Source organism: Phyllostomus hastatus, unplaced genomic scaffold, assembly GCF_019186645.2.
Source record: "Phyllostomus hastatus isolate PE091 unplaced genomic scaffold, TTU_PhHast_1.1 phas_scaffold_345, whole genome shotgun sequence".
Lineage (NCBI taxonomy): Eukaryota > Metazoa > Chordata > Mammalia > Chiroptera > Phyllostomidae > Phyllostomus > Phyllostomus hastatus.
In genome coordinates this window covers 6571633-6586908 of record NW_025334024.1, presented here as the reverse complement: position 1 = coordinate 6586908, position 15276 = coordinate 6571633, and the positions used below count along the sequence as shown (strand labels likewise).

At 42.3% G+C, this 15276-nt stretch overlaps 1 protein-coding gene across 2 annotated transcripts in view; it reads left to right on the top strand.

The window, feature by feature from the left end:
* The first annotated feature begins 2850 nt into the window (after positions 1 to 2850).
* Positions 2851 to 15276, top strand: part of HSD17B2 (hydroxysteroid 17-beta dehydrogenase 2) — a 46740-nt gene continuing 34314 nt past the window's right edge. The window contains exon 1 of one of the 2 annotated variants that reach the window (XM_045818935.1): positions 2851 to 3203. In XM_045818935.1, the coding sequence (XP_045674891.1) occupies positions 2936 to 3203 (268 nt within the window). In that variant the 5' untranslated portion in view covers positions 2851 to 2935. The remainder of the gene's footprint in view (positions 3204 to 15276) is intronic. The other variant, XM_045818934.1, reaches the window with a different exon arrangement.

Genomic DNA, 15276 nt, shown 5'->3' with positions numbered 1-15276 from the left:
CGAAGCTGTCTCTGGTGTCATAGGAAGGATGTGCTAAGTGATTTACCTTGATATTTTTATTATTTTATAGCTGAGGGTCATAGGGGAACTCAAGAGTTAAAGATTTTAGTTTTAGTTATAATTGATAGGCTTAAGAGATTAATGTATGTGGAAAGCTGTTATTCCAAGAACTGGAGTAAATGACCTAAGTGACTCCAGGAGGTTGTGCCCTAGGGGTCTGCAAACAATCGATTGAGATGGTATCTGAGCCACTGTGTTCCAGGGAGGGAACATCCTTGATACAGAAAAAGAATTGTTGGATCAGCAGATAAAGAAATACTAGGAAAATCACAGCTGGACTGTAACTCTTGTATGATCAACCCCCTTCCAAATCCTTTACCCTTTTCTTCTCCTTATAAAAAGTTTGGCTTGAGATGAGATGTTAAGATTGTTTTTGAAGGTACAAAACCTATCATCTTCTTGGATAGCCAGCATCTGAATAAAGCAGCCATAAAGATTCAATCTTTGTTTCTACTTGTTGGTTCTCATGACAGGCAGCACAAATGCTGACTTTTCCAGGTTCAAGGGGATGGTGGGTCTAAGGAGGTGATATCACCCACTCAAGACAACCTAGTTAGTAAGTGGCAGTGATGTAGGTGTTTCAGGGTTGGGGACCTGAGAGTCCATGACCCACTGTGGGTTCTTGGCTTTGCATAGGAAATAATTCAAATTCAAGCCAGCTAGAGTTTAAAGTGAAAGTGAGTTTATTAGTGAAGCAGTGAGACAGAGAATGGGCTACTCCACAGAGACAGCTTCCCACCTTTAGTGGAATTTGCTTTCTTTATTGAGGTTCATTTAATGGTGGTGTGGGGGTAGGGTATTCAATGAAGGGGAAGAGTATTTAGGACCTTCTCAGGGAAAGGGAAGGAGATTTCTCGGAGAAGCTTCATAAGCCATTTTGTGTGCTTATATGGTCTTTCTGTTTCTTTCTTTTTTTTTTAATCCTCACCTGGGGACATGTTTATTGATTTTAAAGAGAGAGCGAGAAAGAGGAAAAACCATCAATACATTGATCAGTTGCCTCTGGCAGGTACTGCCCCAACTGCAGATCAAACCTTTAGCCAGGTATGTGACCTGACCGGGGATCAAACCTGCAAAGTTTTGGTGCACAGGACCATGTTCCAATCATCTGAGCTACCCAATGAGTCACTTAGCTGGGGCTGGGCTTTTCCTGTTCTGATCAGGGCAGGTCGGGGTGTGTCGTTTAGCACGCTCTTGTATGCTCACAGTAGTGAGCGTAGAATGAGGCTAGGGGTTACGATTAGGTGAAATTAGTCGCCATATTGGATCGAGTAGGTTTCTGACAGTTTTAAGCCATAAACTCAGTGGGGATGGGGGGGTTTGGAGGGTAGGATGTGGTTTTACTATCTTCTTGACAGCTTCTGTGGCTTTTATTGATTGCAGGTATTCTGTCACATACCCTGTCTTAGCAGAGCTAAGATTGGGTTTGAAAACAAGTAATCTGACCTCCAAGTGAGAACTTTTCTTATCTCTCCAGATATGCCAATGCCTAGTCTTTATTGGCATTCTGGTGCCTGGCACACACAGGGCATGCCATAATCCAGGTGGTTCGGCACCCTCTTCGGATGGTCAGCATTGCTTCTGGTGGTCAGTAAGGTGTCACAGCTTCGAGTGCTGGTTTTCGACCCAGTAAGTCATTAGTGTGGGTCCAGATCCACTACTTACCCTCTCCAGTCCCTGTTTTCCTCTCTGTAAAGTGGGCATAACAATACCCACCTTGAAATGTTTCCTAAGGTTCGAATGAGGCTAAGGTAAGGAAGCCCTAGTATATTACATGATGATTATCTTTTATTTTTTGTCTAGAACAGGCAGTACTGTAGAGTGGGGGAGAGCATACACTTCTGAAACAAGCCTGCTTGACTCCAGTGTTGTGCGATCTCGGGCAAGTCTCTTAACCTCTCTGTGCCTCAGTGGTCTCACCTGTAAAGTCACTACAATGATAGAATCTACTGTGATAAGGATATTATATTCAAAGAGACTGAGCATATTGACTGTTGAGTGCCAGTGCCTGGAACGGAGCTTGGCAGAGATTAGGGGCCCAATAGAGAATGAATGGCTAAGTAGCTAAATATTACTCCTGGCACAAATAAGCACCCGTAGGTATGTGTGGGGCATTATTAGTTGTATTATTGTTGCTACTATCTCTCGTAGGCATATCTCCCCTCTGGCAAGACCAAAGCACTTTTCATCTGCCATGAATCTCTTCTAGTTTTTATTCTCTCTTCATCCACCCTTCAGCCTGACTCAGGTGGGAGGTGGCAGGAATCCTGTGAACACAGACAAGATCAGTGATGCCTTCCCCCTCCAGGGTCTATCTTCCGAACTTCACTGGTTGCCTGGTTTCTCTCTCTCTCTCTCTCTCTCTCTCTCTCTCTCTCTCTCTCTCTCTCTCTCTCACACACACACACACACACACACACACATTCACGCATGCACGCACATGCACACACACCAATCCAAAAAAGAATTTGACAAACAGATGCAACACAGACTCCTAAAGAAGCATATTTTCCTAGGAGCTAGAGGTTTTGTAATTCACTGTTCAGATCAAATTTTGTCAATAATTATCCAACTACTTTTCTCTCCAGAGGTCATTAGAGAATGAATGCTTATTTGATGTGGTGAGAACATGTATGTGTCATTCACACAATGGGTGTGGGGAGAGCAATCACATAGGAAGTGCTCTGGTATTTATATCAAACCGCACTAGGAACTACGTGCCTGTGTGGGTATGATTAATCCAGGCTCATTCAAAGTGTGTCAGGGCTGTTCTCCCCCTCCCTTCTTGGCTCTCAGTTCATATAACTCAGGCTGCTTCCAGCCAGCCTTTACCCACTTGTCGTGAGTGCAAAAAGGTGCAGCAGAGTCTCTGAGAATGAGTACTCTCTCCTCTGAGACAGCGTGGCTCTGCCTGGCTGTCACGGCAGCGCTAGGGGGACTTGTTCTCTGCCAACTCAAGAAGAGCCCAGGACAGGTGGGGAGAAAGGTGGTCTGCCTGGCAGGCCTCTGGGGAGGGGCTTGCCTGCTCAGCCTGTCCCTCTTCTGGGGCTTGATCCTCTTCTCCCTGTCATGTTTCCTCTTGTATATTTACTTATCTGGCCAAGAGTTGTTACCTGTGGATCAAAAGGCTGTGCTAATCACAGGTAAGTTGACTGACTGCACTGCGATTCTCACCCAGGGCAGGATCTGGCACTTGCTTTGTCTCGGCGGGACTGTTTCAGATTTGGTTTAAAAATAAAATGCTTGGTTGTAGAGTAAATGAAAGCACATCCCCAAGTAGTTTTCACTACATTGTTCTGGTTTGCTTTCTTTAGGAGGTATACTTGGGAGGATGGGAAGGTGAAGTGCATCTAAGCCATGATTTTATTAATTTTCCAGGGAAAACATTAATAAGCAAACCTGTGGTATTTTATGTTTCCAGGAAAGTCCCCTAGGTTTTGTTAGACTTTAACAGAATTTTGTTCTAAGATTATGTTTGACTGTTTTCTAGACTTTAACTCTTGTTTCCTAGAAATGCAAGGAGGCTTAAAAAGCCAGGCTCTCTTTTGTGCCTAGCTGTGTTTTTTAAATACACAGGTGGGCAAGAGTATTTTTGTCCACTGGTAAAAAAGCTTACAGTTGCATCATGACATTCTTCTGAGTTGATAAAGCTATTGTAATAATTTGCATGTCATTTTCCATACAATCAACTGTAAACCTACTTTTGCCCATCCCTGAATTGAAGGGACTTACTAGGGCTGTAAACTTTGCAGTTTGCTTGGCTGCTGGCCTGATCTGAACCTTTGTCTTCTTATCTGTCATTAGATGGCTAATATTTCTTAATTGGATCAAGCTGGCAGTGTGTCCAGAAGGCAGTTGCTTGTTAGCTGAGCTGCCAGCTTTTTCTCCTTCTTCTTTTGTGTTCCTTTTTCCACTGCAAGTGTGAGGCCAAATTAAATTCCTGTGGTTTGTAAAACTGGTTTGCTTGGTTGTGAAGTTTGAGTCACTTGGATAGGGCTTTAAATGGGATTACCCAGCATTATCCTAACTCAGAAAATGATGCCACGGAGGAACGTGCATTGCAGAATCATTTGTTGGGATGTTATCACCCCGCAGCCCACCGCTACAACCTGCTGGTAGTGAGGGCAGACACAGGGTGTAGATGGAAGTGAACAAAGGTTTTCCCAATTCACAGAGAAATAGACTCAGAGGTGACTTGTTGATTTTGCCTTTTATTGTAATCTAATAATGAAACTTTCTCTTAAGATGAAATGCAAGTTGACTCTTGTTTGAGTTTTGAAGTGCTATGGAAAGCAAGCTTTTTCAAAGACAAAACCCCCACCCCCACCATACAATTCAAAGGTAGAAAACTCAGTTGATCCATAGGATGTGTATCCACATGAGTGTCTGGAATCAGGCAGGTGATACCAGAGGACTGGCTGGGTTTTCTACCTTTTCACTAGAACTCTCTGGGTGGGCTGGGTGGAAAGCTATAGTTAACAATCAATCCTTCTGTTCTGTGTGTAGTGACAAGTACCCATGGTCTTCGGAAATAATTCTAGGTCAGATTTATTTTTTGTACTTTTCCACTTGTGTGAAAGGAGAAGGAACACGTCAGCATGTTACAAAAGTTACCAGCAATGCTGTGGTAGACACTAATGGGACATGATCTCCTGGAGGTCCAAACGTTCCTGGGAAATCAGTTTCAGGGGCAGCACTTCCAAGGCTAATAAATAAGAATACTAAGCCTTAGGATACACTCAGGCAAACTTCAGGTAATGGAAAAAACAGGAATTCTGTCTTGCTTGATTATCTTGTCAGTGTTCTTCATCCTGTTTTGCAGGTGTAGGCAAGCAGAAATGGTCACAAAATATGCACCCAAATCAGTCCGCATCAGCCATTGCAATGTCCTGACTTGTGCTCAGTGGTATGGAAAATGACAGATTCAATTAGGCAGCTCAAGCCCAGTGACTAATCCCTCAGTGAGATGTTTAGCAATTAGAATGGTTCGAATTAATAAAGGAACCACATCCTTTGTTAAAAAGAATGCCATAGATTCAATATAATTCTAAAGAGTGTTTCAAGACCTTTGTTCTAAATGGAGAAATTAAAAATGAATTCATTTAGTTAGATCAGAACTTATTTAAAAACAAGCCACCATAACTTGATATAGCCTTTGTTTCAGAATGGCTTATGTTATAAATTGGTGAACATTTTAGTAAGTGGGGCGACTAGCAAAAGATGGCAATGTACTTAAATATGATTCTTTTATTTGATAATTTAAGATTTGGGGGTCTCTTTTAAGGAAATAATCTGAAATTTGTAAAAAGGATAGATGCCAAACAAAATGGCATATTTGCATAGTTGTTCAACACAATCTTACTTGAAATAGAGAAATATCAAAAACAATAAAAATGGTGACAAATTACAATATACCCTCCGGTAGAACAATGGGTAACCAGTAAAAATGACAACCACAGGACCGTGTTGCATCATGGGAAACTGGGCTAAAGGAAAACTTGCAGGAGATCCAGATGTTTGAGCAGGACTGCAACCATGCCACATGAATTAAAAACAACAACAACAACAACCTGGAAGGAAATAGTTTGTAAATTGTTGGATGAGAGTACTTGGATGCTTTTCCCCCCTAGATGTTTTCCCTAAAATTTCTCTAATGTAGTTATATTACTTACATAATAAAATGGATATTTTTCTATTTTAAAAAGTGTATTGAACTTATTGGGGGTGACATTGGTTAATAAAATTATGTAGGTCTCAGGAGTACAATTCCATAATACATCATCTGTGTACTGTATTGTGTTCACCACCCCAAGTCAAGTCCTTCCATCATCATTGATTCCCTCTTTTCCCTCTTCTACCTCCCCGCCCCACTTTCCCTCTGGTAATCACCATGCTGTTGTCTGTGTCTATGAGGTTGTTTTTTTTCCCTTAATGCCTTCACCTTTTTCACCCAGTGCCCCACCCTTTCTCCCCTCTGACAGCTGTCAATCTGTTCTCTATCTATGAGTCTGTTTCTGTTTTGCTTGTTAGTTTACTTTGTCCACTGCATTCCATATATAAGTGAAATCGTAGGGTACTTGTCTTTCTCTGACTGGCTTATTATTTTCAAAAGGGATCACATTAAAAGGATAAAATCCATTTAATTACAGACCCAGGTGTAGGACAATTATGAGGACAAGTTCAAAAAAATAACTATTTCTTGGAGTCAACTTACTTCATTTTTCCAAGATATTCAAAGGTCTTTTGTCTCAGAAATATAAATTATAGTACAAAGAAGAAATAAGCAAGCATAGAGAATTTGCACACATATGTGTCTTTAAGGCACCTGAAGCTACAAGGGCCATTTAATTTTTTAAATGATTGTAAAATTAATGATGAGCAGGCTCACTGGACTGCAGCAGCATCTCAGGCATAATATAGTGGAAAAAATTTAGAGGCCTAAAAGGGTTGGGCTTGAGTTCTGCATTTACTTTGTCTTAGGCTGGATTCTTCAGGGGCAGCACTTGAGATGAGGATTTGTCGGGGGAGAAGGAAGCTTTCCTCTACCCTTCAATTTTTTTTTGGCTGTAATCAAATCTATATGAGACAGATTTATAAGAGAAAATAACCAAAGTTAATCACACATGTACACATACATAGGAGGTTCGGGGACAGAAAGGTAAAATAAGTACATATGCCATGTTGAGCTCAGGATAAGGCCGGCTGCGTTGGAGGCTTCAGAGGGACAATGAGAAGAGTAGATGTTCAGTAATTAGTAGTTTTTCCTGTCCTACAAATAGGTCATAAAATATTATTTTTTGGTGACAACTTTTATGGTCAAGGCCCCTAATTCAAATTCTTCAAGGGAGAGGTAAAGTTTCTTATATGCCTGCAGAATCTTAATTACCTTCAGCTCAAAGTACCGGTACTGTGTTTTGCCATGTACAATGCATACTTTTTGCCCAAATTTTTGAGGGAAGTGCATTATACATGGGTAGAACTCTGTATCTATATAGAATTGCATATCTATATAAATGTTTTTAATTCTTTTATTTATGCTTATGCATCAAAAGTGTAACTCTAGAAAGCAATAACAATATCAGTATGTGAAATAATACCCTGGAATATAATAATTGGTTTTGTTTCTCAATATAATAATTGGTTTCGTTCTGAATTAAAAAGTTAAAATGAAAGACTTTTTTTCCTGAAAGTTTGGGCCAAAAATGTGGGTATGCATTATACATGGGAGTGCCTTATACATGGCAAAATACAGTAACTCACATGCCAAAGTGAAGAGGCATTTTGGGGAAGCCCATTCTGAACCCCTATAATGTGAATGGGATTTATTAGGAGGGTTTCCAAGGAACATTGGTCCTGGAGTAGGGAAGATGGACAGGAGGGGGTGGAGGCCACATGGGGTGCAGCATCAAGGGAAGTCTGCTGAGGGTCAGTTGGACTTAATCACTGGGGCAGATCTGGAGACAGTGGGGGTCACACAGGACAGCTGCCCCCATTGTGATCCAGGGAGCTGTAGTTTTTATGCCCTCACACATGTCAATCATTAGTTAAGAGCTCTTGCCCCCCACTCCCCTGGGTGGTGGTGATAAGGGGAGGCTTAAACTCCAGGCACTTCTGACTTCTGTTCACTGGCAAAGTGAGCTCTAGCATCCTGGGGCAGCCACTGGGCAAAGTCTCAGGGACTGGCTGCTGGGTGTGAAGCACACTGTGGCTTAGAGAGCCTCAAAATGGCCAAGGTGATCTGGGCAGTTTGATATTATCTGCTACATAGCTCTTCCTCCTAGCTGTGTGATCTTTGGTACCCAGTTTTGGGCTTTTGAATTTTTGTTTTCTCCTCTGGAAACTAGAAATGATAACACACACATACACATACACACACACATTTTTATAGGTGGAGTTAGTGATGAGAGACAGGGAGGGAAGGATGGAGAGAGGGAGGAAGGAAGAAGAGGGGCGGGCACATAATTTTCTGTATTGGGGCAGTGAGGGGAAAGGTAGAGAAATGGTGTTAGGAAGGCCAAAAGCAAACAAACAAACAAAAAGGCTGACAAAGAAATGAAGAGAAGAAACATTCATTTACTCATTCAACAGCTATTTGTTGAGTCCTTAGTACGTGCTGTGTATTGTCCAGAAGCAATGTGGGGAGGACATTAAGGACCATGCAATTGTTACGTTGTTTGGCAAGCGATGGAATCAAAGTTCCTAGATTTCCTTGGCCTTGGGCCCACGTTTACTGGGGCTCCTTCTTCTTCCTCTGAGGTTGTGCATTGTCCTTCTTAGCCTATCCTTTGGACTTGGTAAGAGAAGCAAAGGTAACTTTGACTCACTGCCCTCAGCCCTTTCACCTGGCCCCTCCAGCCTTCCTCACCCACCTCCAGTGTTAACTTCTGATTCGGTATCTGCTATAAGCAGGACACACACCTGGAGGGCACTGAGGTCCAATGGGAGAGATCTGGCCATAGTGGCTATAGCCAAGCAATGGGGCACAGAGGGCACCTCCAGGAGGATTCCCAAAGTGTGGTGGAGCTCAAGGGTGGGCACAGCTCCCATGTGGGGGCGCTGGGAAAAAGTTGATTAAAAAGGACCCACTTTATGAATTAAAAAGTAGCTTTCTAGAGGGAAAATAAGGTCTTCCAGGCTAATTGGTCAAGCAGCTCCCACACACACAGCTCACACTCATTAAAATTTTTTATGTTGGATAATTTTTAATTGGAATTTTCAAAACTGGGTGCAATGGAGGATGAACCAGGGAGGGGAAAAGGGATTTGTTTTAAGCAAAGGCCCTTATTTTATGTTGCAAACAAAGAGTCCAAGGTGGGTGGTGACCCCTGCTGGGACTTATTAAATAGTCCAATTAAGGTTCTAAAATTGCATACTGTTGGCATCAGCTTGGTATTTGGTGTCCTCTGGATTTAACGCTAGATTATTAAAATAGCTGAACATTGACAGTGGACTACAAGACTAAGAAAAATAATATCTCTGTGTTCAAAGATTTACATACATTTAATATTTGATTCTCACAATGCTAATAAATTGCATCTTGTGAATAGAGAAATAATGTGTCCAAAGTCATTGAACTACTAAGTAGCAGAAATGGGACTAAACCCAGATCAGACCCTTCTGCCACCCAAAGACATGCTCTTAACACCGTCATTATTTGTGTAATCACCATGGTTACCAGTAGCCTATAAAGGCGTCCAGGATATATAATGTGTCCATTCAAAGGGCAAGTACATGTTGAACATGTACAGAGTGGGACAAAAGGAGGCTTACAGTTGTGAGTATGTAAAACACAGTTGACTTCTGTATCATTATTTATTGATTACTGTATTAGTGTCCATACAAACAACTGTAAACCTACTTTTCCCCACCCTGTATTATGTGCTTAAGACTGCTGATACAGAACTTGGCAACTGATTGGATGCAGAGATGCAGGTGAGAGGAGATAAAATGAAGGTACTGTGGACACAGATAGGGATGTTTGAAAAAGGTGATGATGTTTTAAGATATGCTGTCTGGTGAGTTAGACTTTAGGTTTCATTCTGAGGGCAGTGAGGGGGCAGTGCTGGTGAAAAGTCATGGGCAGGTGGAAATAGAGAATCAGACTTTGGTTAGTTTGGAGAAAAAGATGGGAGAAACACAAGCAACAAAGTGATGATTAGTGTTGCAAGAGAAGTGGTCCTGGAGGTGTAGAATAAAGAATCAATACAGTTTTCAATGAACCTAAAATCCAGTCAATCAGAATTTTTTAATATGACTATGGTAACCTCTTTTATAATTCAGTTTAAGCTTTACCTTAGCCCTCTACAGAGACTCATAGAAAGGTACTTTGAACTTGGGTAATTCTGTAAAGTTTGAATGGTGATTTTATCAGGCATTCTAGATCGAGTATTTTTATTCTTTTTTTTTAGATTGAGTATTTTTATTCTTTAAAAATTAAATTTATTAGGGTGATATTGGTTAATAAGATTATGTAGGTTACAAGTGTACATTTCTCTAATACATCATATGTATATTGCACTGTGTGCCCACCACCCAAAGTCCAGTCATCCTTACTGTGTCCCCACCTCCCTTCCCTCTGGTAGCAGCCGTACTGCTGTCTATGTCTATGAGTTTCAGGTTTTTGGCTGGGGGAAATTCTCATGGAATGAAGGCACTCCCAGGCCCCCTGCCCTATATATTGTAAGCTGTTCCCCAAACAGGGACCACATCTTCTTTATGACCGTGTGCCGTTTTGCAGTGTCAGAGCACATTAGACCCAACACAGTGTTAATGAATGATAAGCCCTGAGTAAATGAACCAAGCAGGTGACATGTCTTCCCATTTTTGTGCTCATTGGCTGGACAAAATGGGATTGTCCCAATCTGCCCACTTCCTCATGTACTTATCTCTGCTGTTTTTTTTTTTTTCTGGGATCACCTGTGGAGAAAGGGCAGAGTGACATGGCTGAGCTGGCAAGGCTCCATTGTTCTGCCATGACTTAACTGCTGGCTTGCTCTGGACCAGGCTTTGTGATGACGTGGTTCTAAGCATGCTTCTGCTTACCCAGGATGTGGCACACAGAGAACGTCCTCTGGCGTCCAGAAGCCTCCAGAAACTGCTCTCCCAAGGGTCACTGGCACCCTCCTAGTTACCAGAGTTTGACTTCCACACCAGCACTGCTGACCACACTTGCCTTCTTGATACGGCTTCCTTTGCTTTCCAGGAGATTGCAACTTCCACGTTTTTCTCTCACTTCTCTGTCCCTTGATTCTCCAGGTTGCTTCCTACCCTCCCCCGATGTGACTCCTGTGGCTCTGTCCTTGTTCCTCTTTCTCTTGCCACAGTCTCTACTATTGAAGTCCCACCCACTCCTGTGATATCCATGGCCTCTATGTGAGGACTGGCAAACCTGTGCTTTTGTATCCCTGACATTCTTTTGACTTTCTGATTCATATTTCCAGGAGTTTAGGCTGAAACATTAAACTTGGCATTTGTAGGACACACTTATCATTGTTTCTCCTTTTTCTTTTCTTAACTTCTCTGGTTCTCACCTTTCCCCCAATTCTGTCTATTCTTCCTCTTTCCCATCCCTCCTTCTTTACATTGGCCACTTTCTATAGGTTATTTCTATCTCCTATTGATGACTTATTCATAGGTTCATCCTTCACTGTCTACCCTCCTAAATGCCAGCATCCCCTATATCCCCTCCAGTTCCCTGTGTCTCCTGTAGGATGTGCTTACATTTCTCACACTCTTGTGTAGCATCTTTCTTTCCATGTATGGCATCTCCTGCCCCCTGTATTCTGGTGATGATCAATCTCCAACGCCTTGCCCAGACTTGTTTCCCACACTCTGGACCACATGTCCACTGCTTCCTGAAGTTATAGGGTCCACATGGCCCAGAGAACACTCTCTGATTTTCCCCTAAATCCTGCCACCAGTCCAGAATTTGATGGCACTAACACCATCCATCCTATCTGCTCAAGTCACAGCTGCCAGAGTCATCTTTGAACCCTCCTTTCAGTTAACCCATATCAAAAACCTGGGAGTTCTTCTTGACTCTTTCTTCTCTTTCATTGTCTCATCCAACCAATCACTTATTCATAACTCAGGGACCTTTCCTCACCTCTTGAATCTCTCTCCTCTTTATTCCTGGAGCCACTCCCTTTGATCGAGCTTCCTTGTTTTCATTTGGACTATTGTAATAGTGTCTTGATTGTTATCCCTGCCTTTCATTTTTTCATCCTCACACTGTAGCCAGATCAATGCAGTTCCAAAATATAAAATCCACACTCCCCTGTGTATAAAGTCCTACCACAGCTCCTCATCCATATAAAGTCCAAATTTCTTGTGTACAAAGGTCCTTGACAATAGAGGTCATATTATATACTTCCTTTATACTCCCCACATTCCCAGGAAAGTTCTGGATACCTCTGAGCTATTCAAAAGTGGTGTGCTATCCAGGCACTGTACTAAAAAAAATATTACTACCTTTGAGACAGAACAAGACCTGCCAAGGAGGTAAAACCTAAGGTTTTCAGAAGGTTCCATGGTATGAACAATTTCTAATCTCAAAAAATGATAAAAGATTATCCTGTCTACACCCTCATGACCAAAGCTTCCATGTCCACTGGTTTATGTCAGTAGCTGAACCCCATGGATTTTGAAATCCCCTATTTATGCTCCTAAAGATGAACCTTTCCCAGATGCTGATCCTTCACCCCATCCCTTCCCTTCCCAATTTCAGGGTTCAATGTTGGGCCCTCAGAGTTGGGGATTAGATTAGATCATAGGGTGTCAATATATGTGCATGTGCTAGGACATGGCACAGGCAGTGATTTTGAGGCAAGGCCATGGACATCTGGTTAACAGGTAGTTGTACTGAACCAAATAGAGATAAACAGATGACTGAGAATGAGAGTAAATCCAGGTGCCAATGAAGACAAGTTGGAGGCAAGCTAAGCAGGGAGCATGAGGAAGGCTAGTGCAGACATGGAGTGGATTAGGGGAGCACATTTGGCTTGGATGACCCAAGGACCCTGGGGGCATGCATCCCATCCACGTCAGTGCACAGCAGCATCTGCTGTTTAACTTAGGGTTCACTACATGCAGCACTCTGGTGCTCCCTGATTCCCCCTTGCCCACTGGCTCACTTCACGAGATCCCTCCTCTCTGCTCAGAATTGCTAACTCCCATGGACTTCATGCCATAAACAGGGTATTGAAAAGATATAGGTCCATGGAAAAACAATTCTAAAACTCAAGAACAGAAGCCATGGGGAACATTGTATTCAATGTCCTTGGTGCGCAGAGGACTCAAGGTCCAGGACTGGCCCAAACAAGTTTTGATTTGAGATAAGTGCTCAATGTGGTCTTTGGTTGAATAGAACGCACATTCCATTTTCATGGGTCAACAGCTCTGCTAGGTCAACTGAAACAGTGGAAAGGGATCTGGGTTTCATTGAATGCTATTGTGTAAAGATTCCTGTCTACTGAGGTCTCGTGGCCTTCAGAGTCAGACCGAACCTGGACATCGGCAAGGGGATTAGAAACAAAACCAAAACTATGTTCCTCTCTGGAAACATATGTGCATCTAAGTGCAAGTCTGTCTACTGTCCTCCAGGGTGGGACGAGGGTGAGGGGTTAAGATCACACAGTAAGACGATGACTGATCTGGCTGCCTGCCTTGCCGCTTACTAGCTTTCTGACCTAGGGCAAGTTAATTAACCTGTCCCAACCTCAGTTTCCTTCTCTGTAGCAGGGAGATCATCATAATATTGATCTCATTGGGATTGTTGCCAGGATGGAATGTGGTAACACACATAAAGGGCCATCTGTAGATGGTAATTTTCATTCACAGCCACAAGAGATGCGTGAGGGTGGTGGCCAGAAGCCAAAAGATGAGGTTGCTAAGAGAGTGCCCCCCACCTCCCACCTACCACCCAACTCTGGAAAGAGAAGGAAACTGAGCATGATTGTAATGGGCCTTGGAATATGGAGGGAGTTACTTCCTCAGAATTCTCCCACCCAACATGGACACTTTCTCCTACTTAAGGTTTCAGAGAAGCTTCTAGAATAAGTTACAGGAAGTGTGTGTTCAAGTCATCTTAGGGGAACTTTGCTGTAGGGACAATGGTGTAGGGGTTGGGGTTTCACTGCATCCTATTCCCTAGGCAGGGGACATGCAAGGGGTCTCCCCTGGTCCACTCCACATGTTATGGGTCAGTGGTGATATTTGGGGGGATGGTGAGGGGGCAAGAGCATCTCATTCTGCCACTTTGGGACTTACGTAGTCATACTGAACTTTTTTTTCAATCAACTGCCTCCCAATACCTGAATACCCTTTTCAGGATTATCATTTTCATCTAGTGGGTTTTTTTTTTTAATAACCCCAATGATGGAAAGCTCACTACCCCTTCAAAGAAATCATTCCACTTTTGTACGGTGTTAATAATTGTAAATATCTTCCATATATTGACCAAAATGTGCTTCCCTGGATAATCATCAATGCATTAATTCTGCCCTGGAAGTCACACACCCTAAAGAAAGCGCTCTTTTGCATGATAGCTCTTGAAAAATGTGAAGGCTGCATTATGTCATAACCAAATCTGCTTCAAACTAAATACTCTCATCTCTCCCATGGCCTAGTTTCTTGAACTTTCATAATTTTTTCTCAGTGTCTTTGGGACCATTTTTAGTTCATTGACACTCCTTTGAGATGTTGACCCAGATTTAACATTGTGTGCCATCTTGGTATGAGCAATACAAACCAGACTGGAACTACTAAGGTGAAATTAAATCAGAAGATGTTGGCAGTGCTAAAAGTATTGTGGTAATTGATAAAGTAGGAGGTTATCATCCAAGGGATAAAGAAAAGTGGAAGCTATGGGTATCTCAGCTTTCATTCTAGTTATTTTATAGCCTATTATGCAAAGCTATTGGTTAAAAGGCAATTCACTTATATAGCAAATCTCCGATGGTTTGGGGTGCCAGTTATGGTTGTAGGGTAGTTATGAGAATAAAATGAAATAAAGCAAGCCAAATGCTTAGCACTCTGCCTGGCTGCAGAGTACACAATTGGTGAATGCTGCTGCAAGAAATTGAAGAAGACAAAAGACACTGCAGGAATCAGAGAAAGCATGATGATGGAAATAATACCAGCTATTTTCTGGGCTGGAACAGGTCATCTCCATTATGAGCTCTATTTCTTTGTGCCTGCCAAGTTAAATTAGGTTTCTCTTTTTATACCCCTTTCATCACCTTTGTCATCCTTTATAAGTATTTGTTTAATGTCTTCTTCCTCCTGTAGCAGTGGTTCTTGACCGGGAGCAATTTTGCTTCCCAGGGGACATTTTAGCAATATCTGAAAATATTTTTTGGTTGTCATAATTGGGGGCACAGAAATGTGTTACTGGAATTTGATGCATAGAAGCCAGGGATGCTGCTAAACATCCTATAATGTACAGGACAGCCCCCACTACAAAGAATGACCTCATCTCAATGTCAGTACTGCAGTGGTTGTCACCCTGTCCTAAAGTTTGAGCTCCTTGCTCAGGGCTCATATCATTATCATTGATCATGGTATCCCCAAGTGCCGCTTATAAAGTAAGTCACACGATGAGTGTCCAATAAAAAAAAAAGGAAATGGGAGTGGGAACTGGATCTTAAAGCATAGACAGGTTTGAATGCATTTTTCTTCTGCTCTGAGTACACAGTAACAGAGGGTACTGGGAGTTCT